Source organism: Schistocerca piceifrons, chromosome 11, assembly GCF_021461385.2.
Source record: "Schistocerca piceifrons isolate TAMUIC-IGC-003096 chromosome 11, iqSchPice1.1, whole genome shotgun sequence".
NCBI lineage: Eukaryota > Metazoa > Arthropoda > Insecta > Orthoptera > Acrididae > Schistocerca > Schistocerca piceifrons.
This window is the reverse complement of record NC_060148.1, coordinates 138,986,265-139,012,275: the sequence shown is the minus strand read 5'-3', so window position 1 is coordinate 139,012,275 and position 26,011 is coordinate 138,986,265. Positions and strand designations below refer to the sequence as shown.

Here is a 26,011-nt window from a genome sequence, read left to right as displayed (position 1 = left end):
CCAATGCGTTTCTAGCTACAAGGTTTTAAGGTGACCAGCCCCCAAAACTCGGACATCTTCTGTTCCTCGATGCAGCGGCAGTTCCTGAGAAACTGCACGTATTTTGTTGCACTCCTCGCGTTTTGCAACACCTGATACGCGAGTTGTGTACAATAATTCGTCCCATTTCAGATTATATATGTTTGTATCATGAGACTTTGTAGATTAGTAACTCAAATTACTGTTACTTGGCTGGGCATGTCGTTTTCTTTTTGGCATGGTCACGAGAGTTGTTGAGAAACTGCAAGTACTTTGTTACAGTGTTTGTTTTCTGAAATATCTGATAGTTCAGTTCCACAGGATAATTATGCCATTCAGGTTACACAGGGTGATTGTTTTCACCGTACACAAACTCTAGGGATTGATGGATGAGAGGATATGGAACAAAAGAGTTCTAATAAACTTATGTCCGGAAATGCAGGGCTTCCATGTTAGAGACCATTTATTCCATTACGTTGCTACAGAGATTGCGGCTCACTATGCGCCGTACCATGCAGCCACAGTTCCAGTGTGCGTGGTTTTCTCTTTGAGAGTGGTAGTGCTGGGATTTTCTCTGCCTCGTGATGACTGGGTGTTGTGTGATGTCCTTACGTTAGTTAGGTTTAAGTAGTTCTAAGTTCTAGGGGACTGATGACCGTAGATGTTAAGTCCTATAGTGCTCAGAGCCAAATTGAGTGGTACTGTATTCCATATGTCTTGTCCTAGTGTCCCCTCCTGCCATGGTAATTGTTGTCAGAAAAATGTCAAGCCATCGATTTTCTGTCACCCTCATATTATGCATACTTCTTTGTTGTTTATGTGCCTCAAAATATATAAATGTGTCGAAGTATATATATATATATATATATATATATATATATATATATATATATATATATATATAAAGCGTCAAAACAACTACTAACCTATAGAAATCGTTTTATATAAGCAGCACATTTATTGTAGCAGGAAAAAGAAAGGAATCAGCAGAAAAATTCACAGAAAATGTGAATATGTTCCTCTTTGCAAGACTCTGACAGAAAAGTGGGCAACAAGCTACCTCAATTCTTATTTCATCTTACTAACGAAAAATTGTGGCATACAAACACATTCACACTTTTTGTGCTGAAAGAGAGTATCAGGGAAAGGAGAGAGAGACAAAGGGAAACAATGTAAGTGAGAGTGGAGATAATGGCAGTGGAATATACTGCATGTCAGTGGGAGAGAAAGAAGACAGTAACAGACAGACAAATATAGGCAGTGGCTGTGTGAGAGAGATGCTGTGTACGAAGGCTTTACTGTGAGATAGATTGGATAAAATTATTTAAAATGTTTTGTGTTAAAACAGCATGAATAAGTTCACTTGCCAAAATTCTTGTTGAAGTAGACGGAAAGAAGATTGGGGCAGCTGGTTTCGCACTTGCCTGTCAGAGTATTTTACAGACGAATATATTCCTCTTTTTGTGTTCTGACAAAAACATTTTTCCACTGATAGAAAAGGTGTGAGTGTAAAAGTATTCAAGACAATAAACCATTTAAAAAAAATGATATCCTATGCCCATGACTTTTAAGCCATCTGCAGTTACCGAATTTGGGAAAACGTTATAACAAGGAATAATAGAAAAGTCACAAAGTGAATATTGTAATCAACTATTAGTGTTTAGAAAATCCAATGAGGGATTCAGTTAATTTCAGATGTAAAGATTTCGGATACAAAGACTATAAATCAAAACAATGGAAATGAATAAGGACAAGTCCCTTCCTACAGAAGAATTAGTGGCCTATTTAAATGATGTGATATATATCAGTAGTATAGATCTTACTACCAGTTATTGGTAAGTGCCTCCATCCTTAGTCACAACCATACCCAGCTTTTATTTTCAAAGGACGATCTCATCAATTTAGTGTTACCCTTTGGTTTAAATGTGCCAGTACCAGTGTTCATGTGAGCCTTAAATTTGGGATTAGGCTATAAATTAGTGCAAGGTATTATTCTGTATATTGGTGATTTGCTTATTATGTCTGAAATATCGTCAATTAATACAGCTTTATTGAAAGAGGTATTTGATAATTTTAAACAAGTACACGTTGCAATGAACCTATCTAAATCTCTCTTTAGCATAAACTTTTTGTATACATAATAGATTCTAGAGAAATCTGAGGTAATGCCCAGAAGGTGGAGGCAATTGCTTAATGCCCATACCTAGGGAGCAAAAAGCAAATAGTTAATATCTCACGAGATTTCTATGAATGAATCAAATCAATAATCCTCTATTATGCAGTTTTTGATACAGAGATCTTACTAGCAATGGAGTGACAAGGACAGGAAAATTTTTGCCCAAATCAGGGAGAACCTTGCACTGGACAAAATTGTTACACTATAGCAATCTGGACGAAATATTGAGGGTTTCAACTAATGCTTAGGATTATGAATTAGCACATGAAGCCTTCCTGGAAGATTTAAGCAATGCACAGAATAACATCTGTAGCATAGCTTTTGCCACTCAAATACTAAATGAAGGTGACCTTAATTGTTCAATGACTGAGAAAGAGGCACTTGCAGTTACCTAGAACTTTAAATTATTTAAGGATCTTCAAGCTGGCAATAAAGCTGTAGTGAATACTGATCACTAAACTCTTACCTTCTTAAGGAATAGTGAACTAATTCACAATATACAGGGTTATTACAAATGATTGAAGCGATTTCACAGCTCTACAATAACTTTATTATTTGAGATATTTTCACAATGCTTTGCACACACATACAAAAGCTCAAAAAGTTTTTTTAGGCATTCACAAATGTTCGATATGTGCCCCTTTAGTGATTCGGCAGACATCAAGCCGATAATCAAGTTCCTCCCACACTCGGCGCAGTATGTCCCCATCAATGAGTTCGAAAGCATCGTTGATGCGAGCTCGCAGTTCTGGCACGTTTCTTGGTAGAGGAAGTTTAAACACTGAATCTTTCACATAACCACACAGAAAGAAATCGCATGGGGTTAAGTCGGGAGAGCGTGGAGGCCATGACATGAATTGCTGATCATGATCTCCACCACGAGCGATCCATCGGTTTTCCAATCTCCTGTTTAAGAAATGCCGAACATCATGATGGAAGTGCTGTGGAGCACCATCCTGTTGAAAGATGAAGTCGGCGCTGTCGGTCTCCAGTTGTGGCATGAGCCAATTTTCCAGCATGTCCAGATACACGTGTCCTGTAAGGTTTTTTTCGCAGAAGAAAAAGGGGCCGTAAACTTTAAACCGTGAGATTGCACAAAACACGTTAACTTTTGGTGAATTGCGAATTTGCTACACGAATGCGTGAGGATTCTCTACCGCCCAGATTCGCACATTGTGTCTGTTCACTTCACCATTAAGAAAAAATGTTGCTTCATCATTGAAAACAAGTTTCGCACTGAACGCATCCTCTTCCATGAGCTGTTGCAACCGCGCGGAAAATTCAAAGCGTTTCACTTTGTCATCGGGTGTCAGGGCTTGTAGCAATTGGAAACGGTAAGGCTTCTGCTTTAGCCTTTTCCGTAAGATTTTCCAAACCGTCGGCTGTGGTACGTTTAGCTCCCTGCTTGCTTTATTCGTCGACTTCCACTGGCTACGTGTTCATCCGTTTCTTCGCTCACTGCAGGCCGACCCGTTGATTTCCCCTTACAGAGACATCCAGAAGTTTTAAACTGCGCATACCATCGCCGAATGGAGTTAGCAGTTGGTGGATTTTTGTTGAACTTCGTCCTGAAGTGTCGTTGCACTGCTATGACTGACTGATGTGTGTGCATTTCAAGCACGACATACGCTTTCTCGGCTCCTGTCGCCATTTTGTCTCACTGCGCTCTCGAGCGCTCTGGCAGCAGAAACCTGAAGTGCGGCTTCAGCTGAACAAAACTTTATGAATTTTTCTACGTATCTGTAGTGTGTCGTGACCATATGTCAATGAATGGGGCTACAGTGAATTTATGAAATCGCTTCAATCATTTGTAATAGCCCTGTATTAATTAGATTAATGGAATTATACAGGAAGTTCAATAGAAATTCAATTTTGAAATGAAATATACTACAGGTATTAAGAATATTATGACTATCACATTACACAGATAACTATCGGTTTTAAGGAAGCCCAGAGCTTGCTTGTGCCAAGCACAAAGTTTAGAATTTATTATATAAAGTGAGGTGACAATAACAGAGGTGTCAGGAAACTAGCTAAAATGATCATCAAGGAACAGATGACAAATCCTGTGTTGAATGAAGTTTAAATCTGTACCAGAAATCAGTTTAGCAAATTATAAGAAGAGTAATTGGTTACTCTACAAAGGAATATTATACTGGCCTTGCTGTTAGAAGATCCAGGAAACGAAACTGCAGAGCAAATATATAAAGCCTGAAATGTGCTGGAGTATTGAGAAGTGTGGCAGACAAAATTACCCTGAAATACCTAAGAATCCTCCCAATCACCCGACTATCAGTGTCACAGACAAATGTAGAGGCATCTTTTGTATTTTTTTGGTTGTATACTGTTTGTTAATTTTAGCTGGGAAAGGGGTTTACTGTTTTGTAAATTTTTTACTTGCTAGATGACAGAGAAGCATGACAAGGACATTGGATTTAATAAATTTCCAATATCTGGAATACATATTCTGCTCCCATCCAAGACTGTGCTATGTACATAGGTAGCTAATATGTTGAGGATAACGCCACTGCTGAGGAAAAGTACAGCTGGATCCAGTTTTGAGTTATTCCAGAAGAGCTGGTGTTAGGAGAGTAGGAACATTTACTATTTAAGAATGGTTGGGGAATTGCTAAGAGTCAGTAAATCTGAGAGTGAATGATATGAAGATCTGTATATCAATATGCAGTCACATAAATAGTATAAATCGTTCATGTGGTTATAGACCTGTAATGTCCTAGATGTAGTGGAAAAGATTACTAGATGAAGAGAGATGGATGGTTCGTAATAACTAATTTATTAAGTACTGGGGGAGTGTTGTGGGGGAGCAAACTCCGAAATAATACTTCTATGAGAGCAATTTGCCAATGCCAGTGATGCTATTTTGTTAGCAAGTATTGGTGTTAATCCAATAAGGTGTGCTGTTCTTTTAGGATTTCTGATTAAAGCATACACATACACAATCGCATAGAGTTACGAATAAATTAGTAAGCCCTATGTAACTTGACATACACACACCTGTGTACACACCTGATATTGGTATTTGAATGCAAGGCATTGTGTTTTCTAGAATGTATATCCAATGAGTACCTTCAGTTTGTTCCTTCAGAATACAGTTTTGTGATTAAGTTTGAAGGGAGTAGTTGAAATAGAAGATTCATTTTCTTTGTAACACAAAGATTTGTTATTCTTAATGCCAATAAGCGGATCTCATTGATTTCCAAATACATCACCTACAGAAACTAATAATAGTATGCCCTATTTACTGCTAAGGATGTATAATTGAAAGAAAGGTTATATTTTGATTGCAATTCTTGCAGACAAACCGTTTAGTTGAAGAATATTGTAAATCTCAAAAATATCTTTTAACTTGAAGAGAGAACATACATATGTCAGCACTGCAGATAGTGTATTGGGATTTGTACATAACACACTTAACATGAGCACATAACCTGTGAAGCGCTGTTAAATGTTTACAGAACAACTAGAATTCCATTTCTATGATAATGTGTTACATAATGGGGCTATGCAAACTGCTCGTTTAGTGCGCATTATTCTTCAAAGCTGTATAGAACCAAAATTAGAATTATTATTACAATTAGAAAATAAAGGAAACATAATGAATACCACTACAGCATGAATTTCCTTGACATTTACAGGGAAATTAGAAACTGTCGTAATCATCAAAATGTTCACAAACATAGATCAAATGTGACGTATTATCTTGTGCATGATGTTCATGGGACTCCAAATGGGACATCTTCGTTTGTTCATATTCTGTAATGAAGCTAAAGCTCTGAGCAATTAGTAACAAGATGGAAACCATTGAGCATATACTGTGCAGTTAACTACAACAAGTTTTGTTAAGGAATAGTATTTTTCTGTGTATGTAAACCGTTTCATGAGATTAGGATCATATTAGTGTTTAAATATTCCCATTAATCAATAAACAAACAAAAATGGACATTTTAAGAGCATACTTAGCGGAGATATGTTAATTAAATTCAGTTTCAACAGACGAAGATTTCAGCTCCATAACACCCTTAAAACTGGAGTACGCTCGGCTCTGAGGGACGATATGTAGTGTTTCAGTGTATTAGCCGAAACATCGACGTCTTTTCCTGCCTGAACGACGCAGGTAAGTAGCAATTAGTTGTTGGAACGTATATTCTTAGGTGGTCATCAGTGTATTAAAGAAATGTGCTTCTTTCTGTTTTGAAATGTGCAGCACTCGAGTTCGTGACAGCATGGCCCTCTCACATGCCGCTGTGCAGGTCACCAAAAAGAGTCAGCCGACACCGGCGAATGAAAGATTTTCACGATCGTGTTGTGAAGAACGTTAATGTCTGTCATTATGCTGGGGTGAAAAGGTCATGGGACAACGATATGCACGTATACAGGCGGCAGTAGTATTGCATACACAAGGCCTCAAAGTGCAGTGGATTGGCGGAGCTATAATTCGTACTCTGGAAAGTTCCATTATGATTATGGCTGCACGACAGGAATTGACAGTCCTTCAACCTGAAATAGTAGTTGGAGCTGGGAAATGCCATTTCGGAAATGGTTGGGAAATTCAGTATTCTGAGAACCACAGTGTCAAGAGTGTGCCGAGGAAACCAAATTTCAGGAATTACCTCTTAGCACGTACAGTGCATCGGCTCACGACCTTTACTTAGCGACCGAGAGCAGCTGCGTTTGCGTAGAGTCGTTAGTGCCAACAGACAAGCAACAATGCGTGATATAACCACAGAAATCAATGTGGGACGTATGACGAACGTATCCACAAGGACAGTGCGGCGAAATTTGGCGCTCATGGGCTTTGGCAGCAGGCGACTGGCCCTAGTGGCTTTGCTAACAGTACGATATCGTCGTGCAGTTCCTCTTCTGGGTGCGTGGCCAAATGGGTTGGACCCATGACGACTGGTCAGATGAGTCCCGAATTCAGCTGGTAAGACCTGATGGTAGGGTCCGAGTGTGGCGCGGACCTCACGAAGCCATAAACCCAAGTTGGCAACAGGGCACTGTGCAAGCTGGTGGTTGCTGCATAGTGATGTGTCCAGTGTTTACATGGAGTGTATAGGGTCCTGGTTGTGTTCGGGCGCTTGGGGATCTTTTGCAGCCGTTCATGGACTTCACGTCCACAGACAACGATGGAGTTTTTATGGATTGAAATGTGCGGATATGGCCAGGCCACAGTTATTTGAAATTGGTTTGAAGACAATCCTGCACAATTCGAGCGATGATTTAGTCACCCAGTTCGCCTGATACGAATCCTGTTGACATTTATGGGATGTAATCGAGAGGTCAGTATGTGCACAAAATCTTGCACTGGCAACACCTTCGCAATTATGGGCAGCTACAGAGCCAGCATGGCTCTGTATCTCTACTGGGGACTTGGAACGACTCGTTGAGTACATGCCACATTGAGGTGCTACGTTATGCTGGGAAGAACAAAGTTCGACACGACATTAGGAGGTATGCCATGATGTTTGTCACCTCAATGTCTATGGAAACGAAATAATTTCTTAAATGAAACAAGTAAAATATCCTTGTTATGTGTGAGTTTTTAATAAGTTATCGTCACGTTTTTGCTGAGTTCTTATGAAGTTATTTTATGTGTAGTGAAAATATTTTCATAAATAAATCACGAAGAAAAAGAAGTATTAAATGAATGAAAAAAAATAATTTTGAGCTGAATTTTTATCAATCCAGAAACCTCCTGTAGGCCCACCCGGTTAGCAGCGCTGTCTCACTCGCTGCTTTTTGATCGGGAAGGCGGTTTTCCACATATCTCGGCGAATGCGGGCTGTTTCCCCTAATTCCGCCTCAGTTACACTGTGTCCCGGTGATTGCTGCACAAACACTGTTTCCACGTACGCATACATCATAATTATTCTGCCATGTAAACATTTAGGGCTACACTCGTCTGGTATGAGACGTTCCCGGGGAGGGAGGGCGGGGGAAGAACGGGGGGGGGGGGGGGGGGGTCGGGGGAGGGGGCTCCCCAGAACCACATAAAAACCCCGGGTTCGGTGTGGGGCGGCGGAGTGGTGGGTGGACGGTTGTGGCCTGTTGTGGGGTTGTGAACCACAAAGGGCTACAGCAGGACGAAGCCTCTCCATCGTTTCTAGGTTCCCAGTTTAATACAATATCGCCTGCTGTACAATCAATGAGCGTCGTGTACTCTACTAATATGCTGTGGTTGCGAAGAAAGCAGATACTTTGAAAGTGATGTGCTACCCGTTAAGAAAAGTGTTAAGAAAATAATTGGAAAGAGTATTTTTTGCTTCTAAAGACTTTAGTCGACTGTAGATATTCCGACGAGATTTTGTCCAACTGTAACGACCATTTGAAGTCTCTATTTTTAAAGGTACAGAGAAATCTTGCAATTCTCCTCTGAATAGTATAGCGAGTGTGCGCCAAGATAGAAGTTAATTGAAATATAAAAGTTCCAGTTATAAGAAACATCGAGTGAAGGGGGAAGATTGGTACTGTGAAGCTGGTAGTGGTGCTACTGCCGACACTGCGTGTATGTGACATATTATCATAATGAACTCATCCACTGCAACTGAAGAATATTTTACCACAGAATTTTGTAGTGAAACTGCAGTTTCTAACACCTTGACCTTCAACCGGATTCCATGGATGCTGAGGGCAGTAGCACACGAACAGTCGACGTTCCCACGCACCAGCTAATGACAATCTGTCTCTTTGACGAAGTCGCCTATAGGTACGTCAGTGAGTTTCCCCACTTGCGACCCTTACCGTATCTGCACTGAAGGTCCAAAGCAACCGGTACGCGTGCCTAATATCGTGTAGGCCTCCCAGGAGCACGCAGAAGTGGCGCAACACGACATGGCATGGACTCGACTAATGTCTGAAGTAGTGCTGGAGGGAACTGACACCATGAACCTGCAGCGCTGTCCATAAATCCGTAAGAGTACGAGGGGGTGGAGAGCTCCTCTGAACAGCACGTTCCAAGGCATCGCAGATATGATCCATAATGTTCATGTGTGGGGAGTTTGGTGGCCAGCGGTAGTGTTTAAACTCAAAATAGTGTTCCTCTAGCCACTGTGCAGCAATTCCGGAAATGTGGGGTATCGCCTTGCCCTGCTGGAATTGCTAAAGTCCGTCGGAATGCACAATGGACATGAATGGATGCAGGTGATCGGACCAGACGCTTATGTGTCACCTGTCAGAGTCGTATCTACAGACACTAGCGGTCCCATATCGCTCCAACTGCACACGCCCCACACCATTACAGAGACTCGACCAGCTTCAACGGTCCCTTGCTGGCATGCAGGGTCCATGGATTCATGAGGTTGTCTCCATAAATGTACATGTCCATCCGCTCAATACAATTTGAAACGAAATTCGTCCTACCAGGCAACGTGTTTGCAGTCATTAACAGTCCAATGTCGGTCTTGATGGGCCCATACGAGGCGTAAAGCTTGGTGTGGTGCAGTCATCAAGGGTACACAAGTGTGCCTTCGGCTCTTGAAAATCATATCGATGATGTTTCGTTGGATAGTTCACACGGTGACCCTTATTGGTGGCCCAGCATTGAAATCTGCAGGAATCTGGGGAAGAGTTGCTCTTCTGTCAAGCTGAACGATTCTCTTCAGTCGCCATTGATCCCCTTCTTACAGGACGATTTTCCGTCCGCAATGATGTAGGAGATTTGATGTTTTACCGGATTCGTGATATTCACGGTACACTCGTGAATTGGTCGTACGGGAAAATCCCCACATCAGCGCTACCTCAAAGATGCTGTGTCCCACAGCTTGTGCGCCGACCCAAACAACCCGCTGAAACTCACTTAAATCTTGATAACGCGCCATTGTAGCAGCAGTAACCGATCTAACAACTGCGTGAGACACTTTTGTCATATACAGGCGTTGCAGACCGCAGCACTGTATTCGGCCTGTTTACGTATCTGTGTATTTGAATACGAATGCTTATACCAGTTTGTTTGGCGCTTCAGTGTAGAAAGATTGCCAGTTCTCCTCTACTCCGTTTGTACGCGCTCCTCAGCGAGTCACGTTCTCACAGCGTCTTCTGGTAGCATTGAATCCCGCGCTGGCCGTTGTCGTGATGTTTCGGCTCAGCGGTGTGTTATCCACATGGTATGTTCAGCATCAATCATTTCAATCCACAAATATATTTTTACAATAATTGCAGTTACGTACAAATTCTCTCAGTTACCAATTCAACACTAAAAGCCAGGTACGGCGAATCTTTTTTTTTTTTTTGTGGGGACAGTAAATGTGAGTTTCTGGACATCACCCACAAGTCTTTTAGTTGAACTAACTGTTGTCATAAAAAGCATGTGGCAGACGTACGCAGAAAACGAAAGAATAATTTTTTGTCACGTCTGTGTGTTGGCAGCTGGCCGCTCTGAAAATAAGAAGGAAAACGGCTGCGGTCAAGGCGAGAGGCGCCGCACTTCCTGTGGTTTCGCTCAACCGGCGGAGAGACTTCGTGTGCGCTCTTCGCTGTACTGGGACTGTTCTGCGTGCGACGCCCGCTGCGTGTGTCGCCACCTCAGTCAGCCTCGACAGCCGACGACGCGTCCAGCGGGCGTAGCTGCGTCGCCGCTGGCTCTGCTGGTATCAAACGGGGCCTCCGTGCTGGACTGCGTCTGCAGCCACGTCGGCCGCGGTGGGGGAGAGAGAGGTGTTTTCCTGCAGCTGTCAGCGCAGGGTAAGTACTTCCTCGTACATCACAGTCAAACGGCGCTATACACCGCGTCGTTTCGAACTTGTGAGAGGCCGCTGGGCTTTTGCATACTGCTACGAGGCAAGACTAAACGTCGCCAGCCTCACAGTGAAGGACCATGTTCATTAGGGGGAAACTACACTTAATGTCAACATTTAGACGAATAGAATTTGTTCTCCATTTTGCGAATCAGAAGATAACACAAAATTCGATTTGGCAAGGCTTTAAATTAATGATCTTCAGTTGTTTATTGGATTTAAAAAGTTTTCCAGGTGTATGCGAATAACACGAAGTCAAGTGATAGACAGGATGGAGAATCCAACTACTCGCCAGATCCTACATCACCGATGCAAGTTCGTGAAAAGGATGTGATGTAAGTGCCCTTTATGTATTTCTATAATTTTTACATAATTATGAACGTTGTAGACATTACAGAAGGGATCAATAGCCTAACAATACCGCCACTAAAAACGGTTATAACTGCTTAAAGGATAACAATACTTCTAGAGAATCTATAATAAACTTCAAATTATATGTGTCTTTGAGCAAGTGCACTGAATTGGAAGCCTGAGCATACGCAGTGATATGTGGCCGAAAAGTTACTTATCATGAGTGAAAATGACGCATGCTACACAGAAACTAAAGGCATCTGAACACCAGCTGAAAAATTGAAACTAGATTACGCCGAGTACTTGCATAAAATGAGCTGTTTTGGAACATTACTAGTTCACACAATTTTCGTGTTCTTTTTTTTTTTTTTTTTTTTTTTTTTTTTTGAGTCACCAATCTTCTGATTGATTTGATGTAGCCGCCACAAATTTCTTTCCTTGCCAACCACTTCATCTCACAGTAGCACTTACAATCTACATCCCCAATTATTTGCTGGATGTATTCCAATCTCTGTCTTCATCTGCAATTTTTGCCTTCTACAGTTCCCTGTAGCACCACGGACGTTGTTTCCTCATGTCTTAATAGATGTCCTATCATCCTGTCCCTTCTCCTTGTCAGCTGTTTTCCACATATTCGCCGCGCGGGGTAGTCACGTTTCGCGCGGCTTCCCCCATCGGAGGTTCGAGTGCTCCCTCGGGCATGGCTGTGAGTGTTGTCCTTAGCGTAAGTTAGTTTAAGTCAGATTAAGCAGTATGTAAGCCTAGGGACCGATGACCTCAGTGGTTTGGTTCCATAGGAACTTACCACAAAATTTCCAATAAAAGTCCCACATATTCCTTTCTTCTCCGATTCTGCACACAACTTCCCATTCCTTACGTTATCACTCCACCTAATTTTCAACATTCATCTGTAGCACCACATCTCAAACGCTTCGATTCTCTTCTGTCCTGGTTTTCCAAAACACCTTGCTTCACATCCATACAATACTGTGCTCCAAACGTATTCTCAGATATTTCTTCCTCAAATCAAGATCTGTATTTGATAGTAGTAGCTTTCTCTTGGCCAGGAATGCTCTTGATGCCGCTGCTACTCAGCTTTTTATGTTCTCGTTGCTCCATCGGTAATTGGTTATTCGATTTACAACACAATTAATATGTTCGTATCACAATGACCAAGACAAGTACACAACGGTATGCACATAAGAAGTTAATGAGGATCCTCAGTGTTGCTTCCCAGCGTCTGGTTATTGTAACACAGAAGCAACCTTTGGCAGCATACTATGATGAGAGACTTGTCGTTGCAGGAAGTGAGAGCCCAGTGAGCTGTTTTGGCAGACAGGGAGACCCACACTCACGTAAGAGGACCTTTCTTCTGGCCCTCTGCGAAGTTTTTCTAACGGCATGTCCACACATGAGAATGGCCAGCTCACCATCTTCATTTCGCCAGTCAAATCACTTGACTACAACTTTCAGAGCCGTTCCACAACGCTCTCTGTTCTCATTCCAGAGGGTACCCAAACCCGCCAACAAATTTCCATTCTGAATGCACCCTTCATCACTATCTGCAATGAGGTCCTCTGGCATCTGCAACCGCCATGTTCACCTGTGTCGTCCGTTCGCCCCTTGTCTTCGTCAAGCGCCTTTTGCTACTGTGCACATATGTGTGTGTCTGTAGCTGGGCAAAACCTGGGCTCGGAAAGCATCCGCCTCACCTAACCTGCCGGGGTGGCCGAGCGGTTCTAGGCGCTACAGTCTGGAACCGCGCGACCGCTACGGCGCAGGTTCGAATCCTGCCTCGGGCATGGATGACTGTTATGTCCTTAGGTTAGTCAGGTTTAAGTAGTTCTAAGTTCTAGGGGACTGATGACCTCAGATGTTAAGTCCAATAGTGCTCAGAGCCATTTGAACCTCACCTAGTCAGAACAGTGGCGCCCAACTGCCCTCCTGCAGCAGCAATTCGAGTCCACCGCCGGAGGTTGGGGACGAGTTTCACCACCTCTCCACCTCAGCACAGCTCGACGTCCCATCTGGCTAATAGCTTACGACCTATGCCTGTTTCTGTATATGGATAGCTCGTCCAAGTGGTCGTGCTCTGTGCGAACCGATTCAGTGACAGTAGTGAGTACTCAAACTGTCTGTCTAACATCTACGACTGTCTCGCAGCCGCGCGGGGTAGCCGTGCTGTCTCGGGCGCCTTGCCACGGTTTGCTCGGCTACTCCCGTCGGAGGTTCGAGTCCTCTCTCGGGCCTGAGCGTGTGTGTTGTCCTTACCCTAAGTTAGTTTAAGTTATATTAAGCATTGTGTAAGCCTAGGGACGGATGACCTTAGCAGTTTGGTCCCATAGGAACTTACCACAAATTTCAAATTACTGTCTCGTATTTGTTGCGTACCGTGTTTAAAATCGAGGTACTTTGAATACAATGATCGTCTTAATTCCAGCGAGATTCTCAAAAATATTGGTCATGAGGAACTCGAGTAGCACTTTATACACAAGGCATTCTGAGAGCTAATGTTCAAGGCAATCAAGTGGAGGATTTATTAACTCGTGAAGAACATATATCATACAAAATATTATTAAGAGGTGTACTGATACATGTGGTACCACGACTCAAGACGGATACAGAATCATACAACATGTGCAGAAGTAACCGAAGGGAAGTGTGCTGTAACCATTACAGATCATATTGTATGTTAATTGCCTACTATACAATGCTAATAATAATCTCATAAATTTCTCAGGTGACGAAATTGTACCTTGAAAAGCTCCACATATACCCACTCACAAATTTACATGATTTCGAACTCATACAGACATTGGCAGCTTTCTTTAAAGGTTCATAAATACGAAACTTTGCACCCCCCCCCCTATTGAAATCAGTGAAATTGTACAAACAGTTTGTGGAGACAGGAAATGGAAGAATCAGATACGGTCAATCGTAGTTAAAGCAGGTGGTAGACGACAGGTTATCAGTAGAACACAAGCGAAATTCAGTCAGTCTGGCTTCCAAAATGCTCGTGGGGCCCATTCTAGAATATTACTGTGGGCACCACAGCAGACAGCACGACGAGAGGATTTTGGGAGTGTACAGAGAGATACGAAGGGTGTCAGGCTAGTCTGTGTTTTGCGAAAGTGTCACAGGAGTGCTGTAGAGCCTAAAGTGGTTGGGGCTTGGAGATAGGGGTCAGCTTTTTCAACAACGAATATTAAGTATGGAATCTGGGACTATACTACAGCCACCCACGCATTGCTGTGCTTGGGACCATGAAGACAGGATTAGATAAATTACACAGAGTAATTTGAGGTGACACTCTTTCCGAGAACCTGATGCAAATGATTCTACAATATAAAGTACCTAGTACCAAGAACGTCACAGTGGTTGCTAAATTATGAATACAGAGACACACTTCTGGCCATTACAACTGTTTTATGAATGTGTGATGTCTGAAGCAGCAGACATCATGCAGAATCCGCAGTTGGGATGAATATAATGTAAATTGAAGGTGGAGTCAGGTGAAAGGAAATGCAAGAACAGACAATAGGGATACAGATAACTGATTTGTCGCGACGGGCTATGAATCCACGACATCTGCGTTCGATCTCTGGAGGGAATCTAAAATCAGTGAGTGTGGAGGACATGTGTGAGACTGCAAGTAGATGGCGCCTGGGTCGGCCGGGGAGCACGCCGGGGATAGTCCGCGCGTTTGCGACAAACGATCTGCCTGGGTGGCGCAGTGGTTAATGCAACCGTCTAGTAAGCAGAAGATCCCTGGTTCGAGTCCTTGTTCGCCTGGTCCGACACACATTTTGACTCTTCGCCGCTCATTCCGTATAAAGTCCAGATGCAGCTGATGTTATTAGTTTCTTTCCCTTCCTTTCCTTTCTCCCACCTGCACCTTCAATTTACGTAACATTACCACTGTAACACAAGCCCAGACACGATGGACAACATGAGGCCTTGAATTATTTGCTCGAAAGATAATGTTAACAAGCTCTTAAAAACAGTGGGCAGCCACCGAACTAGACAAATCGGAAATATCGGCGGCTGCTGTCCACCTTACCGACTATGGGCTACGTACAAAATAGCACCCCATACAATGCTGCCAGCTGCTGCCCATGCATGGGAACGACAAATGCAGCGTGGCCGCCTATGCTCTTCTTGGAGCCTCAACACATTGACACATCCATCGCGATGCTGCAATGAGAATGGCGACTATCCTGAATAGACGATAGTGTGAGATGCCCTGTTTTCGGGTATCTAAGAAAATCTAAGGATATGGTTGGTTAAAAATCAGCTGAAATTTTCCAAAAAATACGGATTTATGTCCGACATAACATATTTTGGTTATATACATCCGTTTATAGCAAAACTCAACAGATAAGATTTAATAATTTATATCAAAGAAGTTTTTCATTTGGGAGTGTGTACTAAAAGGATGAGCAATTTCAAATTTTCTGTCTCTTAATTTCATAAGGAAAATTCTAAATTCCATACCTATAGAAATATCGTTTTATTACAAAAAGTTATATTGAGATATTCCAGTTCGATTACAATAATGATACTCTTATAACTACATTTATAGTTTCCACATTTGTACATCTTCCATCCAGGTTTCTGAGTCCCAGTACACAGCTCATGTACCCAACGGAAACATTCTAAACATCTTACCCAATCTTCCCCTGATTTATCTTTATGGTATGAGACAGAATAATAGAGGCAGTCGTCATGTGCGCTGTCTTTGTCGTCTGTCAAGAGGAGGGAAACAGAATCCTTAGCAAATGATAACTCATATGTCCATTTTATTTCCTCCCCCCCCCCCCCCAACTCGTTATAGGCACCTTGGTGTTGTTCTGGCTGACCTTTTGGGTGCCTTAGTGTTTTTACCTTTTACAATATTGTCCTACTTCTTCTAAAATTGCTGTGTTGCATTCTAGCTTGTCTTGAGTTGACGACTCTTCCTAAAGCACATTTTCCGTCTACCCTAGAGCCCAGTTTCTTTTCCAAGTTTCCTGACTTTACGTAATCTAAAAGCCTGAATTTTGCCACCTGAAACACTTTGGACGCTTTTAAGAAACCCAGTTCATTGCCTTCCTCATATCCTCATCTGTCCAGCCATCTCCTGAAAAGAAATAAAAAGCGAAATCTAGAAAGAAGCACATTTGTTAGATGGTCGAAATTGTCACCATAAAAGTATCCGAAATTAGGCACCCTTACTTCTTGACAAACATGGTTGACCTATCGAAACATGTAATGAATTACTGCATTCGAAAGCTACTCACAGGTTTCGATAATATATCACCAATAAATAAGACTAAAAAATCAACTTACCATGCGATTGCGTTGCTTACATTAAAAAACTAAACTAAACTCTGCCCGAATAGGCCATGGAGACTCAACGGTACCGACCGGCCGCCGTGTCATCCTGAGCCCACAGGCATCACTGGATGCGGATATGAAGGGGCATGTGGTCAGCACACCGCTCTCCCAGCCATATATCAGTTTACAAGACCGTACCCGCTACTTCTCGATCAAGTAGCTCCTTTAGTTACCAGGGCTGAGTCTGCCCGGCTTGCCAACAGCACTTGGCAGATCGGATGGTCACCTGTCCAAATGCTAGCCCAGCCTGACGGCACTTAACTTCGATGATCCGATGGGAGCCGGTGTTACCACCACGGCAAGGCTGTTGGCTGTTTCTTACACTGTTTCTACAAAATATTACATTCAAACGTAAGATATTAAGAAAAAAATCAGCTATAAGCACAGAACGTGGCTGATATGCTTGGCAGTTAGCAGGATAGTAAAATGGTGGCAGTGCATGGATTTCATCTAGTTTCCGCTTTGAGAGCACTGTCCAAAGAGAAAATAGCCAATCACCTGGTATTGGGCCACCATCAGAAAACAGGGCACCCTACCCTATGGTATTACCCCAGTTTACAGCTTCGTCATTGGACTCACCAGCGTCATCGCACCTCTCATTGCGTCCACGTCCAGGTGAGTCGCCACCATTGTCACAGCGGTGATAGCCAGCTGAAGCGCTGATGTACTGCTCGTGGAAGCATGTAGTGCACTTCATGCCTTGTTGATGTTTGTCCATTGCCCCTCTCGTGTTGTTGCAGTTTCAATGGATGGTGTTGTTGATGTAGAGGCAGATAATTAAAGCCCTGTCTGAGCAGAGTGCAGCCCTCAAGATGACCGGAAAATGTTTTACAGGAAGTCACTGGATGTTGCAACTGTGCAGGACCTCGACACGCCTTGCACCGCGGTGCCGGTTGTGGCGCACCCGGCACAGAGTAGCTGGTGTCACGGACCACCGTCGCCTGCAGAGGGAGACCAGCAGCCCAGAGACGAGGAGGGGCGCGGCGACGCCGTGGTGGCTGTTCGCAGCATCACCTGGACCTCTGGCAGGGGACTCAGCGGTGGCCTCGCGTGCCTCGTCGCTGCCGACTGCACCAACCCCTGCTCCGTGCACAGTACGTACACCACTGAAGGCTGCAACCACTGATTATGCATCTCATCCTCCTCTCCACTTGTTACATTCGTTCTGTCTGCTGCCACTTGTCCTGTGTCCTTAGACTAAGCGTAAGTGACAACACATCGGCCAGCCACTAGGAGACAGCAGGCTATGACGGCGTAAACACCGCATCTAGCTTCGTAAATGTCCTCTATTAACAAGGAACAGAGTAAGAGTGTTCAGGTATAACCCAGCTTAAGCCACACACTAATGATCAGATCCTGCAGGGCCACCATTCTTCGGAGATGTTGACTGCTATGTTTCAGCCGCTGTTCCAAATACACTGCCGGAGGAAAACTGTACACTATCGTCAAGGGCTGTGTAAGAGTGTGCCTGGAGCCACTCTGCGGCAATTCCAGAAGTGTGGGGTGTCGCATTGTCCTGCTGGAATTGCTGAAATCCGTCGGAATGCACAATGGACATGAATGGATGCAGGTGACAGACAGGATCACCAGTGAGAGCCTTATCTAGACGTATCAGTGGTCCCATATCACTCCAACTGCACATGCCCCACACCATTACAGAGCCGGCAGCAGCTTGAACCGTCCCCTGTTGACATTCAGGGTCCATGGATTCATGAGGTTGTCTCCATGCCTGTACACGTCCATCCACTCGATACAATTTTAAACGAGACTCGTCGACCAGGTAACACGTTTCCAGTCATTAACAATCCTATGTCCGTGTTGACGGCCCAATCGAGGCATAAAGCTTTGTGTCGTGGGGTCATCAAGGGTACACGAGTGGACCTTCCGTTCTGGAAGCCCATAACTATGATGTTTTGCTGACTGGTTCGCACGCTGATACTTGTTGATGGCCTAGCGATGAAATCTGCAGCAATTTGCAGAAACGTTGCATTTCTCGCACATTGAATGATTCTCTTCAGTCATCGTTGGTCCCGTTCTTCCAGGATGTTTTTCCTGCTGCAGCGATGTCGGAGAGCTGATGTTTTACCAGATTCCCGATATTCATGGTACACTCGTGAAATGGTCGTACGACAAAATCCGCACTTGATGACTACCTCAGAGATGCTGTGTCCCATCGCTCGTGCGACTATAAAACGACGTTCAAACTCACTTAAATGTTGATAACCTGCCATTATAGCAGTAGTCACCGGTCTAACAACTGCGTCAGACACTTGTTGCGTTACACAGGCGTTGCGACCGCAGCGCCGTATTCTGCCTGTTTACATATCACCGTATTTGAATGCGCATGCCCATACCAGCTTCTTCGGTGCTTCTGTAATTTGAATACTGAAGAGTGTTAGTCATTCATTTCTCTCGGAGATTGGCGATAAAATGCCGCTGATAAAATCTCTCTGTGCAGCTTCTGTTTTCACTCTATAGGCACAACGGTGCTGAGTGTCTAGGTAAACAGTTTCTGAAAGTTTCGTTTTGTGGTACAACCACGCCCCGACGACGAATAAGTACTCCTGGTTAACAGCTTCAGCCATATGTACAGGATAGCGTTGTAGGCCGGCAAGAAAGAACATACATTTATAGACAGACTGCCACACATGTAGACCTCAAAGCACCGGCGCAGAGTCGCAAGTTTCAACACTCGTCTGCGGAACATCATCCTTAGTTTAGGTCTCCGAGCTTCTATACAGTACAGACGCACGTCAAGGGAGACGCGTTGTGTGAGCGGCGGTGGCCGACCGAACACCATCTAGGGCATAAATGGAGGACACGATGTATCTAGTGTGTCATCAGGGACCACAGAGAACTGCCAGCTTGCATCAGCATCAATGTCGCATGTGCCTCTAGCCGGGCTACTGGTGACACCATGACACTACTAGAGTCATAAGAGAATGCCCGTACAATGAGCTAGTGATGGATTAAAGAGATACCTGCAAGATGTATTGGTGTGAACCTCACACCTCATTCTAATAACTTTCTTTTGGGAAACTTAAGTTTCGATTTACCCAAGAATATTATCCCATAAGGCATCATTGAAAGAAAAAAAATGCAAATTAAATTGACTTACTGACTGTTATATCCCAAAAGTTGGAAGCTGTTCTCATGTCAAAAATAGCTACTTGTAATAGTTTTAGCAGGAGTACTATAAGGTTTTCCCAGTTCAAGTATTCATCAAAAAGCACACCTAAGAACTAATGAAATATTAAATCCTCTTAGTAACCAGAAGTGATCCCCTGTGACTTTTTGTGATCTCTCAAAGGCTTTTGATTGTGTAAATCATGGAATACTTCTAGATAAGCTCAAGTACTGTGGTATAAATGGGACTGCACTGAAATTGTTTAAATTATACCTAACTGGAAAGGGCAGAAAGTCGAAAAAAGCAGTTCACATAATACGCAAAAACTGGTGATTTCTCAAACTGGAGAACAATCAAGAATGGGGTGCCACAAGGTTCGGTCTTGGGTCCTCAGCTGTTCTTAATATATATTAATGATGTGTCATTCTATATTCACGAAGATGCAAAGCTGGTACTTTTTGCTGATGATACAAGTATAGCTATCACAACCAACAAACAAGAATTAATTGATGAAATTGTAAATGATGTTTTTCAGAAAATCATTAAGTGGTTCTCTGCAAATGGGCTCTCATTAAACTTTGACAAAACTCAGTATATACAGTTCCACATAGTATATGGAAAGGCACCATTAGTAAATATAGACATTGATCAGAAATCGGTAGCTAAGGTACAATATTCCAAATTTCTAGGTGCATCCATTGATGAGGGGTTGAATTGGAAAAAACACACTGAAGATCTGCTGAAACGTTTGAGTTCAGCTACTTATGCTATTAGGGTCGTTGCAAATTTTGGCGATAGGTATCTCAGTAAATTAGCTTACCACACCTTTTGTCATTCTCTGCATTCATATGGCATCATATTCTGGGGTAACTCATCATTGAGTAAAAGAGTGTTCATTGCACAAAAGCGTGTAATCAGAATAATTGCTGGAGCTCATCCAAGATCATCCTGCAAACACTTATTTAAAGATAAAGAGCTAGAGATCTTCACTGTACCCTCACTATATATGTATATATATATATATATATATATATATATATATATATATATATATATATATATATATATACACTTATGAAATATGTTATTAACAGTTCAAATGAATACAAAAGTAATAGCAGTGTACATGGCCACAACACCAGGAGAAAGGATGATCTTCACTACACAAGGTTAAATCTAACTTTGGCTCAGAAGGGGGTAATTATGCTGCCACAAAAGTCTTTGGTCATTTACCTAATAGCATCAAAAGTCTGACATATAGTATTTAAAAGGAAATTAAAAGAATTTCTTAATGGCAACTTCTTCTACTCATTAGATGAATTTTGGGATATAATAGGTGGGTAATTTCCCCAACACCCACAAAAAAATTAAAAATAGTGTCATCTAATATGTTGTGTTATGTAATATCTTGTATAGACACCTGTTATTAACCTGACACGTTCCACATCAGTAGGAAGTGTTGTATTCATGATCTATGGAACAAGTACAAATCTAATCTCATCTAATCTAATATAGATGAGCTTTTAATGGTGTTTTCTGAGAATTGTTTGGTGATTCTCTGAAGATGACCTCACCACAAATTTTGAAAATCCATGCTACATTCATTTCTGTAAAACAAACAGAGCCACACCAACAGCTGATGTAGCACATGAACAGGAGTCAGTAAACAGTGCAGAATGCTGCAGTTCTTTGAGTGTAGATACTGACGAAAATTAGAACTGGAGGAAGTTGCTGCTCAAGAAACTGAGTTGAACTTCATTTACTCTTCGTATAATTATGGTTTTGGAAACAAACGAATCAAACTCTTGACAAATTTTACACATTTTCACTAAAAAAAATTCTTACAGAATAATTGTCTGGGGTAGCTTATCACTTAGAAAGAAAATATTACACAAAAGCGAGGAGTAAGACCTGCGCAGATAGTCACGCAAGGTAACACGCCGTTTCTGGGATTTGGGGAGCTGAGCCTGACACCAGAGAGAATCCGCCCGCGCGTTAACGATTTAGGCTGGAAGGCTGGCGAGCTGGCCGGACTGGGCATGGGTTTTAGGTGGTTTTCCACGTCCCGCTAGGTTCGATACGTAGGAACTGTACAAATCAGGTAAATTTTTCGAATCATCTGACATCTGGCTAAATGAATTCCAGGCTGGTTACCACGTTACATGCTACATAGACATTTAGTACACGTTTTCACACTTCCACATAGGATTTACTCTACAGAAAGACAGATGGTGTACACTGATTCCGTATTGTTGACAGTAAATGTGTAGTCTACTTGAACCCACAGTCTAACCACCTGTTTGGCCGAGGTCTCTGACGCACCCTTGTGCAGGGGCTCTATACCCAGAGCTAAACTGGTTAGAGCCCCAGTGGTGGAAAAAATTACCACTGCCAGTATTTGGCCGTCAAGGGGAGGAGAGGTGGTGACGTAATGTTCCTGGTCACCAGACTTGGCGCCAACGTCCTGGTTTAACTGCCAGGCCTCTCTGCAGTGCCTGATGATGTGAGGGCGTGCGACACTGTCGATGGTGATCCGTCTGTCGGATGGGGACGTTAAGCTCTGCGGCCCACATGGTGCTATTCGGAAGTAGTCGGTTATGTGCCGGGAATGGCTCCCTTATTTCACCATCATCATAATCATCATAGTCATATTGATCATCACACAATACAAGCATTACGCTACACTGCACTACACACACACACACACACACACACACACACACACACACACACAAACACACACACACACACACACACATAGGATATATATGTAGTATTACACCAAGTTGGTTTAATGGAGCGTGTTCGAAATAAACAAACAAAAACCAACACAGCATAAGTGAGCAGTAAGGATAATGTATGGTGGTCACCCATGATCGTCATGTAGGTGTGTCGTTTTCAAGGAGTTAGGCATCTTAATTGCACTATGACGACACATATATTCGCTAATGGAATTTTGTATAAATAATGCATCACATTTTCAGAATAAGTGTGACTTCCATACTTTCACCACGTAGATATCGACAGTAGCTTCTCCATATTTCCCCATCACCATCGCTGTTTTCTTTCAGGCTGCGGTCGACGTGCCAGCAGACGCAGTCCAGCACGGAGGCCCCGTTTGATGCAAGCAGAGCCAGAGGCGACGCAGCTACGCCCGCTGGACGCGTCGTCGGCTGTCGGGGCTGACTGAGGTGGCGACACACGCAGTGCGCGGCGCACGGAGAACAGTCCCAGTACAGCGACGAGCGAAGCGGAAGTCTTTCCGCAGGATGAATAATCCACCGGATCTCAGCCTCATTCAATTTTCCATTCAGAATGACCTGCTGCCAACACACAGTCGTAACAGAAAATTACTCGTTACTTTTATGTGTACTTACTTATACTCTACGCTTTCAGAACGACAACGACTTTAACTAAAAGTTTTGTGGACCATGTCCAGAAATTCTGGTTTACTATTCCGATACCAAAATCGTCAGGCCAGCCGTTCCTTCGCATGAGTCAAAGGATTAGGACCACTGCCCAGCGCGAGACAGAACCCCAGGAGGAGGGGCTGTGGGAACGTGACGCGCTGAGGAGTGTGCAGAGTCGCAGCAGAGAAGAATGTGGAGTAATTCTAGAAACGACCAGGGCCGCAAAGTGGGAAAACAGTTGACACATGCAACTCTGACAAAGCACAGAGTGTTATTAGCCGATGCATGGGAATGGAACTGGTTGGAGGACAGAGAAACTACAGGAAGGAGATAAGGTGTCGGTAGGGGACGCCTTATCGCAGGTTGTGGAGGTCAAAATTTAGCCCGCTCTGTAGTGCAGGATTGGCGGTGATCTGTGGCCAACCTGACGGCAGAGCACAACCCTGGTGCTGACGACCCTTACCTGTTACCGTGGTGACACGACGACATCGTCAGCTGCGACTGCAGAGAGTACACCGAGTTTGAACAGTAGATCAATGGTAACCCGTCTCCAGATAAACAGATTTGTTTGATACGTCAGATCGGTGGTCGGGTTGCTGATACGCCATCATCCACACGAGCAGCTGCAGCAGGCCCCAGACGTGAGTCGGTGGGGAAAGTGTTATGCGTGACCTGTGCGCATACGTCTGCTGCTGTACACCTCCGTAAACCTACCGTGGGTTTGTCGAAGACATGCCATCCTGAATGCCGGCTGTATTGCTTTCCACAGATGGACCAACACGCCATGTGACTCATACATTTACACATGGTTAAAATATTTGATCGGCTTGCTTACGATTTCGTCGGATTTGTATTCTATAACACCAACACTTCATGGTACTCATCATTTTCACTAGTTCATAAATAATGTTTTATTTCTATTTTCCACATAATTTGTTAATATTCATGTTAATTTGTAATTTAGCATTTAACATGTCCATTTTCTGTATGTGAATTGTAAACTATGACATATTGTATAGTGTATATATTATTCGTCCGTTTTGTTACAGTCCTAGTTACAATTTTTTTTCTCAAACTGAATCAATAGATGCGAGTTGCTGTTTTTTTGAGTCGTACGATACCATCTTTGTTTTCTTTTGTGCAGTACCTCATTTTTTGCACTTGAATATGGGTTTTCATTGTACTCATCTATTATATCTGGTTTTTATTCTATGTCACATTTATAAGAATATTCGGTATGCTTTCTATGTAAAAGTATGAGCAGCCTAGAAATCCAGCAAAGCTGGTAATTTTAACGAACGAAAATGAATGAGATGTTACATCTCGTAAACTGAAAACAATTTAATGAAATAAATTGTTGTAAGAACTCTAATTTCGTTGAGACCATCACAAAATCACAGAGAATATTTTGTTTTAACGACTGAAGATATACACTGAAGAGCCAAAGAAACTTGTACACCCGACAAATATATCGTGTAGGGCCCCCGCGAGCACACACAAGTGCGGCAGCAAGGCGTGGCATGGCCTAGACTAATGTGTGAACTGGTGGTGGGGGGAACTCAAATCATGAATCCTGCAGCGCAGTCGATAAATCCGTAGGAGTACGACGGGGCGGGGGGGTAGATCTCTTCTGAACAGCACGTTGCAAGGCATCCCAGATATGCTCAATAATGTTCGTGTCTGGGTAGTTTGGTGGCCAGCGGAACTGTTCAAAGTCAGAAGAGTGTTCCTGAAGCCACTCTGTAGCAATTCTGGATGTACAGGATGTCGCATTGTCCTGCTGGAATTGCCCAGGTCTGTAGGAATGCACAATGGATATGAGTGAATGCAGGTGATCAGTCAGGACGCTTACATATGTGTCACCTGCCAGAGTCGTAGCTAGACGTGTCAGGGGTCCCATATCACTCCAACTGGAAACGCTCTAGACAATTACAGAACTTTCACCACCTTTAACAGTCCTCTGCTGGCATGCAGAGTCCATGAATTGATGATTTTGTCACCATATCCGTACACGTCCATCCGCTCGATAGAATCTGAAACGGGACTCATCCGATTAGGCAACACGTTTCCAGTCATCAACAGTCCAACGTCGGAGTTGAAGGGCCCAGGTGAGGTGTAAAGCTTTGTGTTGTGCAGTGAACAAGGGTACAAGAGCGGGCCTTCGGCTCCGAAAGCCCATATCGATGATGTTTCGTTGAATGTTTCGCACGCTGACACTTGTTGATGGTCCAGCACTGAAATCTTCAGCAGTTGGCGGAAGGGTTGCACTTCTGTCACTCTGAATGATTATCTTGAGTCGTCGTTGGTCCCGTTCTTGCAGGATCTTTTAGCGGCCCCAGCGATGTCGGAGATTTGATATTTTACCGGTTTCGTGACATTCACAGTACACTTGTGAAATGGTCGTACGGCAGAGTCCCCGCCTCATCGCTACCTCGGGGATGCTTTGTACCATCGTTCGTGCACCGACTGTAACACCACGTTGAAACTCATTTGAACCTTGATAACCTGCCACTGTATCAGCAGTAACCGATCTAACAGCTGCGTTAAAACTTGTGTTATATAGGCGTTCCCGACCGCAGCGCCGTATTCTGCATGTTTACATACCTCTGTATTTGAATACGCTTGCGCATACCGGTTTCTTTGGCGCTTCAGTGTATATTGGTACAGGGGGAAACATTGTTCTCCGAAATATGTTACGAGATTATTAATTTATACACTGCACACGTTGGATTTACAAATTATACAGCGAAGTATGTTATAGTATATACTACATTATACAGGGCTATACTATACGATAAAA

At 43.2% G+C, this 26,011-nt stretch overlaps 2 protein-coding genes across 2 annotated transcripts in view; both read left to right on the top strand.

Annotated features, from left to right (window-relative positions):
- The window catches only part of LOC124720389 (zinc finger protein ZFP2-like), a 201,001-nt gene extending 190,356 nt beyond the window's left edge, over window positions 1-10,645 (top strand). The window contains exon 7 of the mRNA XM_047245727.1: window positions 10,580-10,645. Within this exon, the coding sequence (XP_047101683.1) occupies window positions 10,580-10,592 (13 nt within the window). The 3' untranslated portion in view covers window positions 10,593-10,645. The remainder of the gene's footprint in view (window positions 1-10,579) is intronic.
- A 396-nt stretch (window positions 10,646-11,041) lies between these two features.
- LOC124720303 lies at window positions 11,042-24,242 on the top strand. The gene is made up of 3 exons (XM_047245612.1): window positions 11,042-11,282; window positions 17,537-17,768; window positions 22,873-24,242. The coding sequence occupies exons 1-3, from the start codon at window positions 11,257-11,259 to the stop codon at window positions 22,921-22,923; spliced, it is 309 nt and encodes a 102-aa protein (XP_047101568.1). The 5' UTR covers window positions 11,042-11,256; the 3' UTR covers window positions 22,924-24,242.
- Window positions 24,243-26,011: the final 1,769 nt, after the last annotated feature.